General features: G+C 46.3%; 1 protein-coding gene across 2 annotated transcripts; it reads right to left on the reverse strand.

Moving 5' to 3' along the window:
- Window positions 1-846: 846 nt before the first annotated feature.
- Window positions 847-11,024, reverse strand: ccdc92 (coiled-coil domain containing 92). Of its 2 annotated transcripts, none has more exons than XM_035536515.1 (4): window positions 10,849-11,024; window positions 5,987-6,177; window positions 5,594-5,635; window positions 847-1,960 (listed from the first exon to the last, which is right to left on the reverse strand). In XM_035536515.1, the coding sequence occupies exons 2-4, from the start codon at window positions 6,120-6,122 to the stop codon at window positions 1,086-1,088; spliced, it is 1,053 nt and encodes a 350-aa protein (XP_035392408.1). In that variant the 5' UTR covers window positions 6,123-6,177; window positions 10,849-11,024; the 3' UTR covers window positions 847-1,085. The 2 variants fall into 2 exon arrangements, with proteins under 2 accessions (XP_035392408.1, XP_035392409.1); XM_035536516.1 differs by lacking the exon at window positions 10,849-11,024 and adding an exon at window positions 9,058-9,187.
- Between the last annotated feature and the right edge of the window lie 11,778 nt (window positions 11,025-22,802).

Raw genomic sequence — 22,802 nt, forward strand, 5'->3', positions numbered from 1 at the left:
CACGTAAACGAATAGATTAAGGCGAGTCACGTTTAACGTTTCTATTATCTGTGGTTATAACGAACAGTGCCAAAGTACAACGTGAACTAACGTTTTGGCAGCTACACTACAGTAGCGCAAGCTCTGGGAAACGAGGCACTGTTTTCTTTTAAGACCTAAAACCTTACTTACACTATAGCAAATAAAAACGGCTTTAATATGAATAAAACCCACAAATCCAGGAAGCGTTTGTGATAAATTACTTTATGTGATTCTCTACATGTTGTGAAGCAGCAGAAGTTACATTAAGATGCGGTCATGGGAGAGGCGAGTACAGAAGGCCAGTGGAGGCAGGCTGTATACCTGCGTTACTACTGCAGTGCTCATGAATAATCATAAGGGTAGATGAATATGCATACGAGCACATTAGCTTGAGGATTGGCCACGTGTGTGGGTTTTGCGCTATATGAGGGGGGAAAAAAAACAAAAAACAAAACCAGAAGACAAACCGGCGACTGCGAGGAGAAGAACTAAATGGGGAAGCATTTGGCGTGCTTACAGTCATGTGAGCAGACGGCAGAGCTGAGCGAAGGTGATATTAAGGATGAATTCTTCTTGTTTTCGTCTTTGCTCGTACTTGTCGCAGGGTTGCATAAAAAGCAGGAGGCTATACGGCACAGCTGACGCCCCGCCCCCCTCATCAACTCTCTCTCTCTCTCCATTCAGTTCTACTAGCAGCGCACATCCAGTCTTCTGTTCGGATTTCCGACCAGTATTTGTGCCAGTGTGTGACATCCAGTGCTTTAACAAGTGTGTTCTGGCTGTGTTAATGTCGCTACATAAGTATTTTAGTTTGATAATTCTATCCATTCTATAGGGGAGTGTGTGTGTGTGTGTGTGTGTGTGTGTGTGTGTGTGTGTGTGTAGTTTGGAGAGCCTTCTTCCACTTGTGCTGTGTTAAGTGTGTGAAGTGTGTGTGTGTGTGTGTGTGTATATGGGGGTGTATTTTCACAGCCTTAAGGCAGTTCTGCCAATACTGCACTGGTCTGAATGTGTGTGTGTGTGTGTGTGTGTGTGTGTGTGTGTGTGTGTGTGTGTTGTCAGTCTTAAACAGTTCTGTCAGTTTCGGAGTGTTTGCGGACCACCTTCTCCCCGCTGACCTGGTCCACAGCCAGGGTCTCCACTTCTGGCTGTGCTCTGGCCCCGCCCCCAGCTGACGATGAGCGGTGGATCCTGTGCGCCACCCCTATGTGGGCGGTCCCTCGATGTGGCCTGTCCCGTGCGGGGCTGCTCCTGGGACTTGGCGGTACAGGCACATGGGCGGGGCTCGATGGTGCAGGGGGTGTGGCTGCAGGAGCAATGGGTGGGATCACAGGGGGGCGTTCCCTCAGCAGGGGCGGGCTCTCGGAAGGGGCGGGCAGCTCTCGGACCTGCAGGAAGGGCGTGGGGTCAGGCATGGCGTCTACGGTGTCCCTCAGCACCACCCTGCGGCCATCGGAAGCGCCTATCCGGTACAGCTCCGTGTACTCGCAGTGCAAGGGCTGCGACAGGCTCTTCCGCATACGCCTGCGAGGCGTGTCCGGCTGCCGAGCGTCTCTGTCTGCAGCACTAGGTGGGGCTGGGGGCTGTGCTGAGGGTGTGGCTAGGGGCGGGGCGGGGCTGACGGCCGGGCCGGTCCCAGACGAGCCGCCAGCCAGGAGGCGCTTCTTGGTGGCGTGGAGTTGTGAGCTGAGATAGGAGATGGTACTGGCTCTCTGTTCCAGCTCTCCGCTCAGCACGGCCAGCTTGTGGCTGCGGTGCTTGAGCTCATCCAAGTACTTCTTCTCCCGCTCACGGATGGTGTTCTCCAGCACGGAGATCATGGCGTTCTTCTGCTCCAGGTCACGCAGGAGCTCCGCGTTCTCCTGCTCTTTGGCCTTCAGCTGCTCCTCCAGCTCCTCACAGCGACGGTGCAGCACCCTGCAGCGTTCCTCCCCACTGTCTGGATCACACACACACGCACACACACACACGCACGCACGCACACACGCACGCGCACACACACACACGCACGCACGCACGCACGCACGCACACACACGCACACACGCGCACACACACGCGCGCACGCACACACACGCACGCACACACACACACACACGCACGCACGCACACACACGCACGCACGCACACACACACACACGCACACACACACGCACGCACATGAAAACACATGAAAACACACGTATGCAAAACACAGATACACATGAAACCACACATACACACACGCAAGCACACACACACAAACATACACACATGCACACACACGCACAGATCAAACACACATTATTTCAAATGTCAGTTAGCATAGGCTTAAAGACGGATAGGAGATAAGTAACCCTCCTTACACATACAGTGTGCATGATGAATTTGCTTCACTCCACAGCCTGAAGTCCACCAGATCAAATAAGACTCAGCCTATAGAGGGCAGTACTGACCTTTGATATTCAGATCTACATGATACCACTGACTAAGAGTCACTTCCTTGCCCACTGCCAGAGATCTCTGTGAGCATCTGCCCCCCTCAACACACACGCACACACACGCGCACAGATCTACTGGCACAAAATAATAACGGCCAAATTGTCTATTTGTAGAATGTCTACGAAAGGTCTATATTTGAATGTCTATTTCACTCATTACCTCTCTGCCTGCCTGTCTGTCTCTTTCTGCCTGTCTCTCTCTCTCTCTCTCTCTTTCTCTCTGCAGTAATGTCAGCTAAACTGGGAGAGGCTACAAATGTACACTTATGGAAACTCAGCAGAGACAGGAAGAGACAGTAAGGGAGATACAGGGAGTGCGGAAGGTCAGCAGAGAGACGCTCCTCTGTTCATATTGATTAGCACTGTAACAGGAGACAGTCTGTCATCCTCCCCAAACTGCTCCCCCACAGGCGTGGCTACGTGAATGGCACCCCATGTCAGCCCAGTTCAAGTCCAAAAATGAAATCACTTGAATGAATTAAACAATTACATTTGTCATAATTTTGTAGTTCTATTTTAGATTAACTGACAAAAAACGTATGCGTTTTAAATTAAGGTGCATTCACACTGGGTTGATGTGCATTCCTACGATTGGCTCAGCAAGAACGACGCCACAGTTATTTACGACTTCACAATGTTATTGGCTGAGAAATGTTCCGTGGGAGAAAGCCGAACCATATCTTGGCGCATACTCCACTACTCCATCTATCTGTGTACACGCCCTTGTTCGGTCAGTCTCATGATGCACGAGTCATTTGCATAATTCTTGGGTCTGGATGCAGGCCACTCATACATTTTTCATTCTCACATAAACAGATATTCCCAATATAGTTTAGTGCACTGTGACTACAGAGCCAGTCCTCATCCGTTTAGGGAAGATTAACATGATACCCATTACATGTCGTACTTGACGTGAGCACGCAGTTCACTGTTCAGTGTTTTAACCATTATTATGTGAAAGCAATAATGCCATTATACCCCCATTTATTTTACAGCACTTGCCACCCCATGTATAAAACCCTGGACAAAGCACTGCCACACCCCTCCCTCCCTCCCTCCCTCCCTCTCTCTCTCTCTCCATTCCTCCTTCTCTCATCCCTCCCTCACCCTCCAATAGCCATGAAGACGGAGTGAGCCGCCACGGTCCCGTGCGCTCCAGCAGTGAGGCGTGATGGGTTTGTAATGTTTGGAGGTCTTAAAATAGAAAGGCAACAGCCAGTGTTCAGCTCTAACACGCGTAAGCAGTATTCGGTGCGTGTACTCCACCACTTTATTGTGGGGTTAAATGACGTCATCCTTCATGGATACTGTAGTTAGAAACATCCCTGTTCAGCTGTAGTACCTAAAACATGGAAATCACGGCCTTCTCATAGCTGAATTATATTCCGTAACCTACAAATCATTTGCCTTTTAAAAGGTACTGAAGTATAAAAGTCTTCCTTACTGTGAGTGACTTGTTTTTAGAGCTCTTTAATTTATTTTTAATTTCTCTCATTATCATTTTAATTGTCCATAATAAATATCCAAGTCCATAAATATGAAATCCCCAAGCCGTCTCGCTCTGTCTTTGTCTGTCTGTCTGTCTTTCTTGTTCTGCTGTCTCTCTCTAATTCAGACCGCCTCTGTCTCTGTCTCTCTGTCTGAAGCCTGCAGAATGAGCTCATGTGACAATAACAGAGTTACTCACATACAGGGGGTCCCCCCCTCCCATCATGACCACGTCAGACCACGGAGCCGTCAGTACGCGCATCTCCAAACCTCATTACACTGACGTGCTCTCCACGTGAGCACGGGCTGAAGCCGGGAGAGAGGGCGGGTGCTCCGCTGTGTGGCGGGAGGGGGTCTCAGTGGAAAGTTACTGGCATGACCGCCGCCCCGATAGCCGACGGGTCATCTCTCACGGCAGGCTTTGCTCTGAGCTGCCAAGGTGCGTTTGCAGCTGTGGTAACTGGCTTTCAGTGGGCCAAAAGTTGTGTCTGCGGGTCTCTGGGGGTGAGACAGGCTGCAGGTGGTACATTAGCCTTCTGCATTAGCATCATTTTGGCACAGCAGCGTCTCACGTTGGTGCCAGCGCCACGACCTGGCCCACGCCAGACAGCAACGGCCACGGCAACAGCAGCAAAAGGCTCTGATCGGGATGAGATCGGGATGAGCTTGGGGGGGGCATGCCCGGGCTCTGGAAGGCTGTGCCGTTTGCGCAGCGAGGATCTGTAGACTACGCGTCTCCCGTGGGTTAGTGGGGGTCAGGTTTCATTTGAACGTGAAAAGAGGCACTTTATTTATAGAAAGGGAGGAGAGAGAGAGAGAGAGAGAGAGAGATATGGAACACAGAGGGTTGCCTGTGCATTTGTGTGTGCATGTTTGACTGCTGGGTGTGTCGTCGGTTGCCAGGTTACACCAGAAAGCCTTGCAATGTGTGTTTGTAGGGACAATGACCCGAGTCTCTTCCTCTTCTGCTCTCTCTCTCTATCTCTCTCTCTCTGCTCTCTTTCTCTCCTTCTTTCTCTGCAGTGGCCGTAAAATATTATTTACAATGTGCTGCAGTTTAAACTGGTCAAAGTACTACCACGGGACCAGTACTAAACAGCAGCGCAGGGGTGCAGACCAATAATGATGTCTGCCTTCCCTGTCGTCGTCCGGCGCACGTTTCGTGAAGCCACTCGCTTTTAGCTCAACAAGCGCGTAAACAGGGCCGGCCTTGATCACACGTCTCGCGTCTGGGCCGGTGGGAACCCACTCCACCCGTGGAGGGCTTACAGGATGAGTCAGGCTGGTCAGAGCTGCGCTATGCCGTGCGGTGCTTCCAGTTCCCGGGACATGAATCTGACACCGCGTTGTGCATCACAGTGGAACAGTGGAAGCTTTGTGTGTGCATGCCGGGAGTTTGTCTGCACAGAGGAAGCAGTTACTGCGCACCTTTCCCTCAGTGCCAGGTAACACGAACACACACACACACACACACACACACACACACACACACACACGCACATACATGCAAATACACGCACATACCCACAAACTGTGTGTGTGTATGCGTGCGTGCATGTATGTGTGTGTGTGTGTGTGTGAAACCAAGGTGCATGAGAAACCTTACCATTGGGATCAGAGCTCCTGACTGTCAGCTCATATGTCAGGTCTTTGAAAACAGAGAGAGAGAGAGAGAGAGAGAGAGGGAGAGAGAGAGAGAAAGAGAGAGAGAGATCAAATGTTAGAATGCGGAGCATCAAATCACCTTTAGAGTGATTTGACCACATGAACACACGATCCCATCATAATATAGTGTAGATCGCATGATACACTTTAGATTATATGACACTATATTGTAGATGAAATGACATTACTGAAGATGACATGACACTATATTGTGTCTCATATGCTATAATGTAGATTGTAGTATCATACTGTAGACTGTAAGACATTGTAGTGTGTGTGTGTGTGTGTGTGTTTGTGCGTGCTCATGCATGCATGCGTGTGTGTGTGTTCACACCTGTGCAGTGCTGCTGCAGGCGCCGTATCTCAGCATGGAGGCCCTTCAGTGTGCTGCTGTGATCCTGCTGCAGGAACAGCAGGTTCTTCTGGGCACTGTGGAGCTGATTCTCCAGGGTCACGTTCTCAGAGGCCATGACGAACGCCACACACGCACACACACGCGCGCGCGCACAGGCACACACACTCACACTGAAAGACAAGCAGAAAGGACAGGAATCACTTCACTTTCAACACAGCCAGACATCTGAAGAACAAACACATGATCTTTGGAAAGAGAAGCTCTAGTAGTGAAGTGTTTACCAACGCGCCAGCACCTGACAGGCCACGGCGGCACCCTTCACCACCATTACTTATGCAAATATGTTTACAAAAGGGTCATCAAACCTTCAACATCATCATCAAGGTCATCGTCATCATCATTATTTCTACAACTATTTAAATTATTTCCCTTGCAAATATATTTAAAAATATTTTTCTTTGAATACATTTATCCAAAACCATGATGGCCTGTGCTTCGCCCATGTTGTACATTGCACACACTATACTGAAATGAACTCTCTCAGAGAACCTTCCTATGAAGGAGGGGATGGCAGAGTGGTTCAGGAACCCTATTAGATACGCGTCTCCTCTCCTCCGGGACTCCTAATGGAGTTGTGCACAAACTGTGGTGACCTCACATCTATTGGTTTTCAGTGAATCAACCTGAGAGTGGATCTCAGTGTAAAGCGCGCCGAACAGCACAGAGTGACGGCATCCAGCGCACCTGTTCATGTGTTCTGTAACCAGCTGATTAAACTCACACTTATTCCCTACAAATATGTGGAAGCAGGCTCCATATGTGTGTGTGTGTGTGTGTGTATAAACTTCTTTTGTAATGCACAAACAGCTGCAGTAGGAGAGAATATGTGGAGGAGGACAAAACACTCTTGGCAGAATAACAACCAAAGTGAGGTCATTACTGAGTTGTAGTAATGCACACACGCGTACACACACGTACACACACACACACACACACACAGGCAATAAACGCGGTCTTCATGCCACTCTGCACCAATCTCCACCACACCACCTCCTTCTCTTTAAGAACAAAGACCCATAAATAGCTAAGGACAACATGATAGCCTGTTATTACATAAGCAGATGGACAGATACAGAGAGAGAGAGAGAGAGAGAGAGAGAGAGAGAGAGAGAGGTGGGGGGAATAAAAGAAAACAAAGGGACACAGGAAAGGAGACTAAATGAGTGCTCTGGCTCTAATGGCTGGGCGTCCGGAGCAGGAGGAGCACTGATCTGAGAGCGAGAGAGCGAGACGCATCTTCACCGGCTCCACGTGCAGAGCACAGCCCTCACGCATCCATCCTGACACACACGGGCTTAAAATAGCACCACGGACCTGATGCCGTTTCCCCGATGGACGCAGGGCGCGGCCCCTTTAGCTCACTCAGTCCTTTCACTCTTTATGATGAGCCAGCCTACAAGGCTGACATTTGGCTTGCAAGGCCATCAGTGGAAGTGGAAGTCCGTCGTTTAACCTGTCCAGTCTGCTTGCCATGCGATACCATTCGTGAGCAGTGCCGAGTTGGTTAGAACAGAGGTTCTAAATCTGGCCCAAATCTCCCTGCACTTTGAATAATTCAGTGAGGACCCCCGGTTCTGAAGCGCCCTCTCTCGGGTGGGTGCACTTTCACCGATATCGATTATGAAATGTAATAAATCTGTAACATCTGGCTATTCCTAGAGCGAGGGAGGATGACGAAAGGAGGGGAGAGAAAAGACGAATAGACGGATGTCTCCATTCCCCTGTGCTGGTGGTGCAGTCGCAGGGGGGCTCAGCGTGTCTGCAGATACGCATGACGTATTTGTCTGTAATGAAGATAAGGGGTGAAAAAAAAGAGCCACAATGCGCACAGACGGGTGAAGCCACTGATGGGTGGGGCCACAAATGGGTGGGGCCACAAACAGGCAGAAAGGAGCAGCCAATACGCCACCCCACCACCATATTATCATCCTATGATGATCATTCTAAAGCCAGTTCCCTTTCAGTCTGAGGACACACCCATCAAGCACCTCCAATGACATCAGAAGGTATGAGACAGGTGCTCTGTGCATGGTGTGGTGGCTGAGAGTTCTGCCAGAGCCAACAGAGGGACAATCTTTTTCTTTCTCATACACACGCACACACACTGCGTGTAATAAAGACAGTAAGTCATACTCCCCTCATCAGTGTGACAAACCTCTTCCTCTACATTGTAACCTGGCTGTGGTGAACAAAACATCTGATCTCACCTCTATTGACCGCTAGAAGAACCGTGCATACACACACGCGTGCGCGCGCGCACCCCTCCCCACCCCTCCCCACCCCCACAAACAAAGGTTTGCCATTGGAAATAACTTGTTATGTATACACACACGGTTTAATGGCTACAGTGTTACACACACAGTTTGATGACCTGAATTAGTTTGGGATAGAGAACTCCAATGGGATAACATTAAAAGTGTACACACAATCTATTATTAATGACTCATATGAGTGAGTGAGTGAGTGAGTACGTGTGTGTGTGTGTGTGTGTGTGTGTGTGTGTGTGTGTGAGCTCAGCTACTCCTGATGATGATGGATTGCCAATACAGCAAACAATACAACACCCAAGTACTTCCTGAAACAAGAGAGCCTTCCTATGACATCACCACAGACTCGGACAGCTCCCAGTGGGCGGGGCACATCCAGTGCCAGTAAGCTGATCCAACGCAGCAAAGCTATTGGCTATTGGAAATGGGGTGAAATCAACAAATCTGAGGAATATATCCAGGTTCCACAGAAAGCCACAGATGGCTGTAACAGAATCAGCAAGACATGGCCTGATCTTGTAATCCTCAGCATCAAAACAATGACACGTAACCGAGGTACCACATCTCTCATTTCACCAGAACTCAGCCATCAAGCTTGACATAAGCCACAATCAGGACACCTTTCACTTCACTGCATGCAATTTTGCAGCTCCTATCAAATCAAGCAGGGTCGAACCCAACAGGACAGTCGAGGACAAAGGACAGCGTTATTCCACAACTTACTGTAAAGACGAACGGTCTGGAGACAGAGGATCAGATGCACTCTCTCTGGTGCCTCTGCTTACTGTAGACCAGTCGGACGTCTGAGCCTTCTTAGGAGTATGGGGAGCTGTCCATTGCTCAGGCGAGATGTTCTGACCAGTGTGAGAACTCGCTTTCCCCCTCACCCCACCCCACCTCACCCCACTGCACCTCCTCACTCGAGGGCCATTTGTGGCGGAGCAGACATTTCAGAACGCTGACGCCAGCAGTTAGTGTGGCTGACCTGACAGACGAACACGCCGCCTTCGTGTCGTCAGGACTTTAGGGGAAAGCTCTTCAAGGCTCCAGATCAACTCTTGTCCTCTTATGCTCTTCACTGTTCCTTTCTTTTGTTTATCTGCTTATCTCCCCTCTCAGGCTGTCCTCGTCCTCTCTGTTACTATCTTGCTATTCCCATGTCCTTAAGAGACTCTCTCTCTCTCTCCTCTCCCTCTCTCTCTCTCCTTTCTCTCTCCTCTCTCTCCTTTCTCTCTCTCTCGCTCTCATGCATTTCCTCCTAGACATTAATAATCAATGAACTGCAGCACCCAAGGAAACTCTGAGATCACTGATTACTCATGCAGACTGGAACAGAGTCACATGCATACAACATGCCCAACACACACATACTTCTTTCCATGTTCACAATCACTACACCATGTGTAAAGGAGGAAATCTTTGCCAGATCTTTGAGTCAGATATCTCCCATTTAAACTTGGTCTAGCAGGATACACAAGGAATGAGACCCTTATGGATAACTAAACTTTCAAAACTGTAGGCTGCATCTGTTAGTTATTTAAAGTACAAATAGTGTATGCAACATACCCCAAACATTAGCTTATACTAGCTGCCAGGCATAAGGTAAAGCAGGCCTACACTGGAGAAGACGTGAGAGAGAAAATGATTCGAGTTTTTGGTGATGGTGAAACTGGTTTTTCGACACAGCACATTCAGCTCGCCTCGAATAACATCATAAACCGCACCTGCATTGCGGACAAACGCAACATTTTCGGCGCGCCGGGCCAGCTAGCGAAGTTCCTTTGTAGGACAAGCCGACACTTTCCAAAGATAACGCGAATGAAAGGCACCTTAGAGGCTCCCGCTACAAGCTGAAATGGGAGCGATGTTGAGAATGGCCCTCGTATAGGTGAAGCAGCGGGCAAAGAAATGGCAGACTCGCCGTCTTTCTGACACTGGAAACGGGATCATTAGCTTGCGACTGATGCTGCTAGTTATACCACACCTTCATGGTCGAAGCCCATATACAGGCTTACAGATCACTGAACGGCAGTTATGAACGTTTACACTAAATAATTAGAAATTTAGAAATCACAGCGATTGATTAAACGACGCTAACGGTGGACAGATATCAACGGTGATCTATTCTGGGATGTCACAACAAATGACACGCTTGTGATAACTTCTTTCAATTCCACACAATCCGACGCATTTTTTTGTGCATTTAATGCGGTAGCTTTGCAGTGCTGTTATACACGTTACACCACATTTATGCAAACAGCTATGAGACAAATAAGGCGGCTGCGTTGGAAACGCCATATCAGAGTGCATGCATTAGAAAAACTCCACGATGAGCAGTTGCTAATGTTGCTTTAGTGAGATTCAGAGGACGGCGGCAGGTGCTACAGGATGCACCCAGCCTCTCCTCCTCCTCCTCCTCCACCTCGTCGTCTTCCTCCTCCGACGACGACGACGACGACGACTCACCCCACTTCAAAGTCGCCGTCGAAAGGTTCACTTCGCGCGGGCACGTACCTTAGATATTCACGCGGAAAACGTGCGCTTCCAGAAGCGGGGGCGGCGTGACACTGTCGTGACTTTCATGCCGGCGCACTGCTCACGGTCGGCGGCGGCGGGCTTGCTCCTCCGGGGACAGACACGGCTGCGTCTCTCTCATCTCCCCGAGCTACGAGGCAAAATAAAGCAATGCACGCTGGGAAGCTGAGTTTCTCAACTGAGCTGTTTTTGTATGGCGCTTTCGAACAATGAAGGGGGAGATTATATATATATATATATATATATATATATATATATATATATATATCCCCCTTCATTGTTGGGGGATACCACTTCATTGTTGGGGGATCTATCTATCTATCTATCTATCTATCTATCTATCTATCTATCTATCTATCTATCTATCTATCTATATAATATATATATATATATATATATATATATATATATATATATATATATATATATATATATATATATATATAAAATCTCATTACCAACAAACAAAATCTCGGGCCGCTAAGCGTCGTTACCATAGCAACAGAAAAAAAACACCATACTTCCGTTTTTGCCTCCCGTAGGCCTTTAGCTAGACGTTACAGTAAATGCATCTCCACAACTGCCAGAGGTCTCATGTAAAGTATTCGTGGCATTAAATTCAATTTCCTGACTGAATTGAATTCTGTTTGTATTATAGTCCTACATAGGAGATTACTATACAAGTGCCCAGCAAGGGCGACTCCCAAGGGGTGGTCAGGAGTGCCGAGACCACGCTGCTAAAATGACTGGCCACAGCACTTTGATTTAGGTTGCGCTCGCAGATCTCGTACAGACTCAAAGACTGCAGCGTTGAAACCTACTCTGAAGACACAGTGTAGTGTCTCAACCAGGTGGGCGTTTTGAGCAGAACAAAGACACTTTCCGTACAGGAATACATCTTGTCCTTGATAACGTGCTCCCCGAGATCAGCAGGCGGTTCTCTGAGCCAAACTGTGAAGTACTAAATACCACAAACGCTACATTTGAGGTAAGGAAGCTGTTTTCCTTCACATATGTTTATGAAAGCACCACTGAAGACCTCAGGCATGAATTAAATCAGTTAAAAAGAATCCTAGAAAGGAAAACCCAAACAGCCATGGAGGAAGCCTCTAGCACAGCTAGAGTCCGTACAGAGGTGTTTACATTTACATTTATGGCATTTTAGCTGATGCTTTTATCCAAAGCGACGTACAATTATGACCGAGTACAATTAAGCTTTAAGGGCCTTGGTCAGAGGCCAAACAGTGACAACTTGGCAGCAGTGGGGCTTGAACTGGCGAATACCTCAACCACTGAGCTAACACTCCCCTAAAGTGCCTGAAAATTGGGGAAACATATACCCTCAGCACATATACCTTACTTCTATGGACACAGTTGGGGATTGAACCCGTGGTCTTCGGTTTACAAGACGGATACTTGGAGTTTCATGAACTTGTATAAAATAATCGTCACCACACCTGTAGGTACAACTGTATGCAAAATGGAGGTCATAGGACAATCTCCCTGAGATCAGCCATGGCAGATGGAGCAGCCTGGATGTTCTGAGTGCAGAGTCTAGAGAAGCCAAATCCCTTCGATGGATTTGTGAATCGGTTTGGTGAATCTGTGAATCAATTTGCCTTAAATCACAGCTGAACCTCAGAGTACGACTTTTGTAAGTTTGCTTGACGTGTCTGTTACTTGTGATTATCTTTAAATTAAATTCTAATTATTTTTATGAGATTTATACTTAATTTTTAAAAAAATCATGACTGATAATTGTTCCAAATTTGTATTTAAATCAACTGAGGGTTACATTAAATACTATATTTATATATATATATATATATATATATATATATATATATATGAGTCCTCACTGTGTATGGCATTCACTGTTGCCAGCACATGCAAATGATAAGAGCGAGTGGCCAAAAAAAAAAACGGGACTAATTGGCCTACAGCAATTTGACACATGGAAAAAAGAAATAACTAATGGGACATCAGTTTTTGTGCCTCAGCTCGGCCACCTCTGTAAACACAGCCTGGCTCTGCCTCTGCTGTGTAAGGGAAGCAGAGCCAAAAGGATGACACAGGGTGTGTGAAACTACCGGAAGTGCGAAGGAGTTTCCAGCGAGCTGAGTTTGTGAGCTCTGTGACGGCAACTGAGTTTCAGTATAGCAATGGTCAGCATAGTCTCCAAAGAGATATTATTCCCTAGATAAGTGACACAAGTCTAGGGCACGTCTCAGTGACGGAGGGAGGGAATCCGCCTGAGTCCTCCGTGGAAATCCTATCAAGTCTCATCCTCTAACAAGACACGGAGAAGTGGGTTGGGAGCGCTAACGTCGTTTAGGGTAGTACAGGGGGTACACGTAAATCGAACCACGCACACCACACTACTGAAGTAAAACAAAAACAAAAATATGCATTCTACGGATATCTAATGAAAACATCTCTAACAGCCAGAAATTCCTGACTAAGTTATTTTCGCACTTTCGCAGGATGCCAGAGTTTCTCTTGAATGAGAAAACAAGCAGTTCTGCCAGGTTTTAAAGTCAGGGGGTGTGTTCCTTTACACCAACCCTAAATGTTTGTCACACGAGCATCTTCTAATTTTTCATAGTTCCCTTTCAGTCCGGGAATGATAACAACGTGAGTCTGAGTAAGTACTAGACTGGGAGGATGTGGTTAACATTTTCCATCATCTGCCAGGACCTTCTACCCCAGTTTAAATCATATTATAATGGATTTCACCTGCAGGCTGGAGCACAACCAAGAAGAACATTCCACAACAAAGCCAATGTGTTTTCACAAAAGGCCGTCTATTTTGTATTAAAAAAAACAAAACAAAAAAAAACCCACATACAGGGAAGTGATGGAAATGTGCTCATCAGTGTCTGCAGAATGGACCCTTTGCTTTGTTTTAATTTTTCTGGATAATCAACCTGAACTGAAATGTGGCATTCTCTGTAATGTGGCATTCTCGCTCTCTGGAGCGAGGACCGAGTGATATGGGTCTTACAGATGACCAAACTGTCTGCTGAGATTATACACACCTAAAATCTTTACAGACGTTACGGAGGCAGAGGTGAAAAAAAAGCAACAAACATTGCTTGTACGATCTGTGCACGAATAAAGACAAGTTTTTACAAGTTCCAAGTCCTAATATATTTCGCAGGATAATTTTGCATTTGTTGTTGTTGCTGACAGCCTATGTCTTCAAATAATAATCGTTTATTAATTATGAAAAGGAGGTTTTTGCAATGCAAAATATGTCCACTAGAAGGCAGCATGTTAATGTTCTTAACGTTCTTAACGTTCTCTAACTTGTCGTGTCTTTCCTAAAGCGACATACTGCAACACAAGTCTTTCTTCAAGTACTGGTAAGCAAACCATTTCTCTTTCATTAATTTGTCATTGATTTGCCAGTGGTGCTTCACATATTTTCCGACCATGGTGGGGGAGCAAGAGAGAGAGAGAGTTCTGTACTGTATATTAAACTACTCAAGGAAAAATACTCTTAGAATGGCGTGACTCCATTGCCTGTTGATTAATGAAGAATATAATGTATATTCCTGAAATCCCTGACTGAATTATTATGGATCACAAAATGCTCTGCATTTTTGTTAAACCTATTGGGAAAGTATAATCTAATGCACACGGATTTATACCATTGTTCATGTGTACGATCTTATAATTTATGGTCCTTAATGCAACTCAAGTGCAAATTTTCATTGAACATATTTGCATATGTTGTCTCAGTCAATCATCTCCCACATCAAGTCCCTTAATTAAACGTCCTGCAATTTTCACAGAAAAACTACATTTCATAACACATTAGTGAGGAAGAGGATTAATCATCACAGCGGACTGGGATTTCCTTGCTGATGATTGGGTGGTGAACTGGAGGGTCTCTAATACCAGGATTCTAAATACAGCCTGTCTCCTGTTGCAGCCTTAGACAAAGACATTTAACCCTTTCTTCCCCAGGAGGTTCCGTCCTGCTGGTGACCAAGTGCTGTTCCCAATCTGGACACCGTTAGGCATCAGAATTGCAGCAAAAAGTTATGACTGAATATTTTCTTAGAGCAAGAATACTGACGGGGTTCATTTTGTGTCTTTTACATCCTCATGGGTCCAGTTAAATGCACAAAGATCTTAGATTTGTACACCTTCTCATAAATGTGCTGAACAAACGTTAAGCATGGAGAGGTATGTTATAACAAAGACAACACAACATGCTTGGAGAATACAGCTGGGTTTTAGCTCACTTACCACAGCACTAAAACCATCGCCTAATACTGCTGGCCCAGCAAAACGCCCGTCTTTGAGACGGAAGTGAGTGCTTCAGTTCCATTTGCTCAAAGCTCAGAGTAAAAACAAAGAGCACTATATCCTCCCTACCTCACTCTTTCACTTTCCAGCAGTGCGCACACACACACACACACATTGTCTTTCTCACGTACGCATGCATGCACGTGCACACAAACGCACACTCTCACAAACGCGCACACACACATAAACACCTACCTTTCTCTCTCATAGGCACACACACACACACACACACTTCCAGGCTTTAAATTTTCTGGCATTGTGAATTCCACTGTGCACAGCTACCGTGTAAGGTGATATGAACCAAAACAAGAAATCAATTTTAATAACCATTAGAAAAGACGAAGGGGAAAATGGTCTTAAACTCAGGGCAGCAGCACTAACACTGGAATTATTCTTTTTTAAAATTTAACTTTTAACTATTTTTTAAATTAACTTCACTCTTTCTTCTTTTTTTGGTGGGACCCTGGCACAAAGCCCAAAATCTGGTGTGTGTGCATGTATGTGTGTGTGCTTAGGGGGCTACAGCCATCGTGTAAAGTATACGTCCTCCTGTCAGAAGTAAAACCAACTCAGCTGAAACACATATCTTATTCACGAGGTGTTTTCACTTGTGTGTGTCATAACAGGTAGTTATAAAGCGTGCCCTGCCTGAGGAGGTACGCAGGACCACCAATTCAAACAGCCTGTCTCGCCTCCATGGGCATCTATCCAGTGGAAATCAGTCTAGTGTTTCAAAACACTCTCAATCACATCAGGGCCAGAGGAGGCGAGAGGGCTAATATTTAGGGATACTGCTTAACACTCACACTCAGACTCACACACACTCACACACACACACCTGTGTCTCACACACTAAGAAAGTGATCAGAAATGAGTGTCTGTAAATGCATTTGTTTTCTTGGACTCGCCTAAGTTGTTTCCAGGGCTTCTGGCACTGTTCCCCAAACGGTGAAAGTCTAGCGACCCTCAGCTATTCAAAGCATGTCAGAAATGCTTTGCTCTGGCATTTCGAGCTAGCCCAGTGGAACAAACCCTGGCCCAGTTTTACAGTTTTTGCTTTCCTTGTGTTATTACTGGGAGAAAATGGCCAGATATATTCAGACTTTGGCCCATGTGCTGAGGTACACAGCACACCCGTCTGGCCTATTAAAAGCACAGGATGACTTTTACATTGTGATACTTGGAGGTATGTGACAAAACATTACTGAATTTCACATTTCAGAGTGGAATGGTATTTGTGCCTATTTGTGGTTTATGTTTAAAATTGGAAAGTTACAGACATGCCAATTTTAAAAACAAGTACACACACACACACACACACGCACAATCATAAGCGCTTGTCTAGTGAGTGCAGTGTCAGTTTCTTCCAGTGTCAGGAAAGCACATGAAGGTGTGTGTGTGTGTGTATGCAAGTTATGTTTCTCTTTCTCTCACATTACATACATGGCCAGCAACCAAACACTACATCTAAGAAAAACCTGTAACCTAGCACTAGGTGAATCTGGTGAATCTGAGCCAGTAATCAAGCATCTTTTCTAAGAGACATATATACCCACCAACTTAGAAAGAGCAGCACATTCACTCTCTGGTCACTTTATTAGGTTCACTAATCCTATGTGCTCCATAGGTGTACAGTACAGCTGTAGACTGGACCTCCTGTGTTGGAACCCTCTACCCAATTCATCAGTTTCTGACCACAGGACCTCAGCTAAGCGGACAATATGGTCGTGGCGGACCATTTTCAACGTAGCAGTGACTCTGATAGTGGGTGTTGCGCTGGCATAAGGGCACCAGCCACAGCTGTGTTTTGTGTTTGGGTCTGCCACCACAGTGACTGCCATCAACTGACCTGTAATAAAGTACTGAAGGGTGCCCAACACAGTGTTCAGATGCACTCTGATCTCTCGCTACACACATCTAAGGTCAGCTTGTGACCACGTAAATAAATGACTCTATAATGTTTATAGAGAGTGCTCATAAATAAATGACTCTATAATGTTTATGGAGAATGCTCATAAATAAATGACTCCATAATGTTTATAGAGAGTGGCTAAGAGTGTAATTCAATTAAATTCAAACTATTCATATTTAAGCCACGTTATTATAATGAACCTTTGCAGAGACCTTTAAAGGGACGCACTGTGCTACACCCAGAAATACACTCCGTCTAAATACCGCTTATAAATGCTTGGAAACGGAGAGCAAAAAGAGCTAAACTCGCTCAGAAGGAAAAGATGAATCGGGAGGTTAACGGGTTCTGCTTGGCTGATCTGGACAGGGCGGTCCATGCGTTCGGTCCACAGTCAGTTACGAGCTCTTAAACCCGACTCCACAGATGCAGAAGGCCTGGCAAAGAAGCCACTACTACACCCCTCACCCAACCCCTCCACCGCCCAGAGGACCAGCCAACACCAACACGTTTCAGGTCGTAAGTGTTAGTTATTATATTGGGGTTTGGCAAGGATGATTAGTCCCAAACAGAGACGCCAATTCCATTTTCCAGACCTCTTTCTCTCTCTCTCTCTCTCTCTCTCTCTCTCTCTCTCTCTCTCTCTCTCTCTCTCTCTCTCTCTCTTCTCTCTCTCTCTCTCTCTCTCTCTCTCTCTCTCTCCTGTGGTTGCTTCTGAGCGACAGGGTCTGCCTGCGCATTCATAACCACTGAATGAATGAATGATCTGCGCTAGTCGCGCGCCACAGTGGAACCCCCGAGCGTGGGTGCTCGTTACAGCGCGCAGCTCACGAGCCAACGGGCTCCTCTTAAGTGCGCTATTAAGCAAACGAGCGCGCAGCATCATGCGCCGGCCGTCAGTGAAACGGCTCTAAGTGGCCACGCGCGACATGCGTTTCCCGCACGCGGGACAATTCGCGAGTTTATTCACGCGCACGTGCAAGTTGCGTGTAAACACATTCGCGCGCGCACTGCCATCGCACTTGTTCCAAACATTTAAAATCACATTTAGGTTGTGTGGGCTATCCAGCGTACTGTATGCTCGTTTTTTTTCTTTTTTTTTCTTTAAATAAAACATTATCAATGACAAATTCATATGCTCGAAAACGACAAGCAGACAAATATGATCTTAAATGTTCCAGTGGGCTGTCCTCTGTAAAGAGACATCCGTCCGTTACACTAATGTCCCTCATCACGCTTAAACCAGATGTTCAAACTTTCCTTCTCTCTCTCCTTCGCTGTCCTTCTCTGTCTGTGGCTCTCCCCTCTCTCCTCCCTCTGTGGTGTGGCATGGAAATACTTGCAGGGCTCACACAGAGTCAGAGGATCAGAGGGAACATTCTGTGGGAATTAGTTTTTTGGTTTAAGGTAAACAAAAAAGCAGGCAGTGTATGTGTAGTGAAAATCTAATATGTGACAATGTGGTGACAATGTGTAGTGTGTAGTGAAAATGTAATGTCACAATCCGATTTTAGAGCTCCCCTGCACTTTGATCCTTCATTAAGTATTCAATTATGCACACCTACACGCATACACACACACACCCCAATGCCTACACCCACACACACCCACATAAACAACCACACTCACATTACTAGACACATACATACACACACACCCACTCACCTACACATATGCACACACCAACACTCACATAACTAGACACATGCATTCACATACACACACACACACACACACACACACACACACACACACACACACACACACACACACACACACACATGGTTGGAGATGCTGACATTTTAATCACTGCAGTTTAATGCACCATATACACCAAGCCTCCAGCAAAGCGTGTGTGTGTGTGTGTGTGTGTGTGTGTGTGTGTGTGTGTGTGTGTGTGTGTGTGTGTGTAACTTAAACTCCTACAGAACCCAGGACCAATATCACAGTGCCATCAAAATACCTTTCTTAGTTCTAGTTCCACATGTCCTGTTTTCATCAGTAGTGTAAGCACAGTTTTGTCATCTTCTGCTGGACCATAAAGACTCTCATTGTTCCCTACAATATAAACAGTGAAAAGATGCCACTTGATTGGTATTTGTTATGTGATTCACATTCAGCCTCTTTTTATTAATAATCGAACCTGTGTAAATTTATTTCTTCTTGTCCTTTCACATTATGGTCTCACGTTTAGCACAAGACAGAAGGCATGAGGAGAAAAGTAGAGAACAGACATATGACTTTTAAACTTGGCCTTCACTGAAAACGTTTCTAGTCAAAACATGGGCACATTTTTTGCTGAGTAATAGTTATTATCCATCCCTGCATTCTCTTAGAGGAAGAAAAGGATCTGAGAGTGAAAGGATCTACGATCCTGCTGCCCTCTGAACCTCAAAAACACACCACACAATACTTGACACGACAGGTAAAAAGGTCTGAATACTCTGCTTTGTTTACAATGGGACAAAAAGCTTAACCTAAAAAAAAAATGTATCTAAGAAGACATTTATCTATGAAGAGACATAGCAGACTATGACCTTTGACCTCTGCTTGTGGCTTCCAGACTTTTTTTTAATGCTCTTTAGGTTATTGGCCGTTAGCCAGCTCGATTGTCAGACTTTTTTTTTTTTTTTATCTGTCCTTCACATAACCTTTGTTTAGAGTGTGTGGCTGTGTGTTTAAACTCCAAATGAAGCAGGTCACGTTACTACAACACCCCGTCTCCTGTGTCTACCCACAGAGCGGCCAGGGGCAGAAGAATCCATCCCGTTTCCCCCACCAAGGGCTCCCCTGAACGCCCCCCCCCCCCCCCCCCCCAGCTGCAGAAACCAATAAACCACATGCCAATAAAATGCGCAGTGTGCAGAATGCATGGCCAGGAGAGGGGGGGGGGGGTGTATTACCCAGCATGCCATGCTGTCTGGCCTGTACAGTGTTTATTCTGTAGGACCCGGACCTCCAGAGGTCCAACTGCAGATTGGCCATCAGGGCATGCCAGGAGCTTAAAGAGCTTCTGGGGTTTAAATTTGTTTTCGCCTTCACTCCAGATTACGGAGAGATACAGCATATTAGGGTGGTTTTTGAAGTTCCTTAAATGTATCGCACAAACAGAAATGAGAAAACCAAAGTCAGTCCAAACCAATGAAAAAGAAAATGCACACCAACAAAAACAAAGGAATAACAAAATAACTCCACCTGCAGTATGTCAGCAAGCAACATTAAAACACAGAGGTAAACTGGTGTGACATGGCAAAATTAAAAATTGATTTGTAATTTTTTAAACTGCTCTGCCAGTATAGTAGAATATAAACATAAACACATGAGGTTCTGCACATCCAGCTACTCAGAAAACCTCTTCGGAGTCGTGTGTGGAGACTTTGAGTGCACCTGTCCATTAAACTGTCAGTGATTCCCTGTATCGAGGGGAAACCACCTTATTTCACAGTAGTTCCCGGCCCTCCGCAGTGACAGTGTCTTTATAGAGCTGTCCGAACTGTCAGTAAGCCCGCTAGCGAGCTGCAGCTACCGAGGATGAAGGCCAGGGTGGAATGACGCTAGCTCGTTCTCGCTCTGACTCCGTCCGGGAGTCAGTTGGAATAACACAGCATGCTCTGCGTTCGGAGAACAGGTAGCAATGTCAGCGTTTAAAATGGGCCCTGGCAGCTCCTGGTTAGGTAATGTCTAATGTTCCACAGATGGCCTTCAACAGTCGATAGACATGTTTATGTACTGGCAGAGACAGTTTTTGGGGGCCAGTAAGGGGACTACCAATAGCAAAGAGCCAGAATACGAGCCAGAAGACTTTTATCCACAGTTATGAGAACAGATTTATGCAAAATATTCATTTTGGTGCATTATGTGGTACCTCCCACAGAATGCATCTGTTGATGTGTAAACAACATGTAGGATCAGGAAACATACTCCTAAAGGCCATATATGTTTGCCAGGTCGCATCTGAGATGATTTCAAAACGATACTTTAACTGTCTTACCCTCCGAAAACATACTGAATACTGCATACTAAATACCATACTGAATACTGAACACTAAATACCATACTAAGTACCATACTAAATACCAAACTAAACATTGAATATAAATATCATACTGAATACTGAACACTAAATACCATACTGAATATTAAATACTATTTGGAATACTGAATACCAAATACCATACTGAATACCTGTGGTTTGGCTTATTTGTGCTGTCTTTGTTCAGCTCATAGCAATCTTTTACTGTTGGCTACAGCACTAAGTCTGATTGTCCTGTTACCAAAAGCTCAGGTGCAGGCCATGGGAAGGCCTCCTCCTGCTCTCTCTCTCTCTCTCTCTCTCTCTCTTTTCTTTTCTTTTCTTTTCTTCCTCTTCTCCTGCATGGAGTGGAGACATCTGTATGGGATAGTTGCATGCTGGGAGAACCCTGCGTGGTGCATGCACATAGAGGCATTGTTTGTGTGCTTGGCTTGGAATTCCTCAAAGCACCAGCGGGGCTGGTGTGGGCCCAGCCCAGGCTGGATCTCCAGGGCTTTGCTCGGGCCCAGGGCAAGCCTGACGGGCTCCGGCCCAGGGCAAGCTCCAGCTGAGGGGGATGAAGCCCACTCAGGGCAGGCTGTTGATCTTTCAGTGCCTGTGTCCAGGGAAATCCCAGCTGACACATCTGAGCCTGGTGTAGCGCACATCCCAGCTTCCCACTTCACCTACAGCAATGTCAAATCGCACGTGAGGAGTGTCAGTTAGCAGAGGATCCTACAGCTGAATCGGACGGCAGCTGCCGGTCGGCGCTTGGTTTTGGAGGGAGGTGAGATTGATGAAAGAGGCCAATTAGAATGCTGTCAGCACTCTTCCAGAAGACCTGCAGCAAGCGTTTGACGTGTGCAGTTAGCATGTGTGGACAGAGGTTACGATCCAAATAAACTGGAGACAGAAAAGAAATGGAATATAGAAGCCACAGCCATGTGAGTACTGCATGATCCTCTGTCATTCTGACCAATAGCACATAGTCCTTCACTCAACACCCACTAATGGCCTCACCACCAGTAAAACACTGTATTAGACCAATGTATTCATATATCAGCCTTTCTTGTAATTGGTTATCCAGTAAATGGATACTAAGGCTAGACTAAACCATGCTGGACTACCCCAAGACATTGCCGTGTCTTCACTCCTCTGCAGTGAGATCCATACCACTGCTTTCAAAGGGAACTAGACACTCCCCAGGACAGATGGTACGAGCCAGGCCCTGAATTCCTGCCTCCAGAAGGTGCTGTCTGTGGGGCTACTCCCACAGCACAAGGATAAAAGATGTCTGTCCACTGAGAATGGACTCTCAGGGTCATGACCTCTGACTGTACTGGTTCATAAACCCCAAACACAGGAGACATTAGCTTTGTCATAGTCCAAGCATGAGAAGGGCAGGCAACAACATCAGTGAGGATGTGTGAGGCTCTAGGTAAGACCGTCATGCTGTGAGGCTCTAGGTAAGACCGTCATGCTGTGAGGGTATAGGTAAGACCGTCATGCTGTGAGGCTCTAGGTAAGACAGTCATGCTGTGAGGCTCTAGGTAAGACCGTCATGATGTGAAGCTCTAGGTGATACCGTCCTACTGTGAGGCTCTAGGTAAGACTGTCCTACTGTGAGGCTCTAGGTAATACCGTCCTACTGTGAGGCTCTCAGTAAGACCATCCCACTGTAAAGCTCTAGGTAAG

This window comes from Electrophorus electricus, chromosome 18 (assembly GCF_013358815.1).
Source record: "Electrophorus electricus isolate fEleEle1 chromosome 18, fEleEle1.pri, whole genome shotgun sequence".
NCBI lineage: Eukaryota > Metazoa > Chordata > Actinopteri > Gymnotiformes > Gymnotidae > Electrophorus > Electrophorus electricus.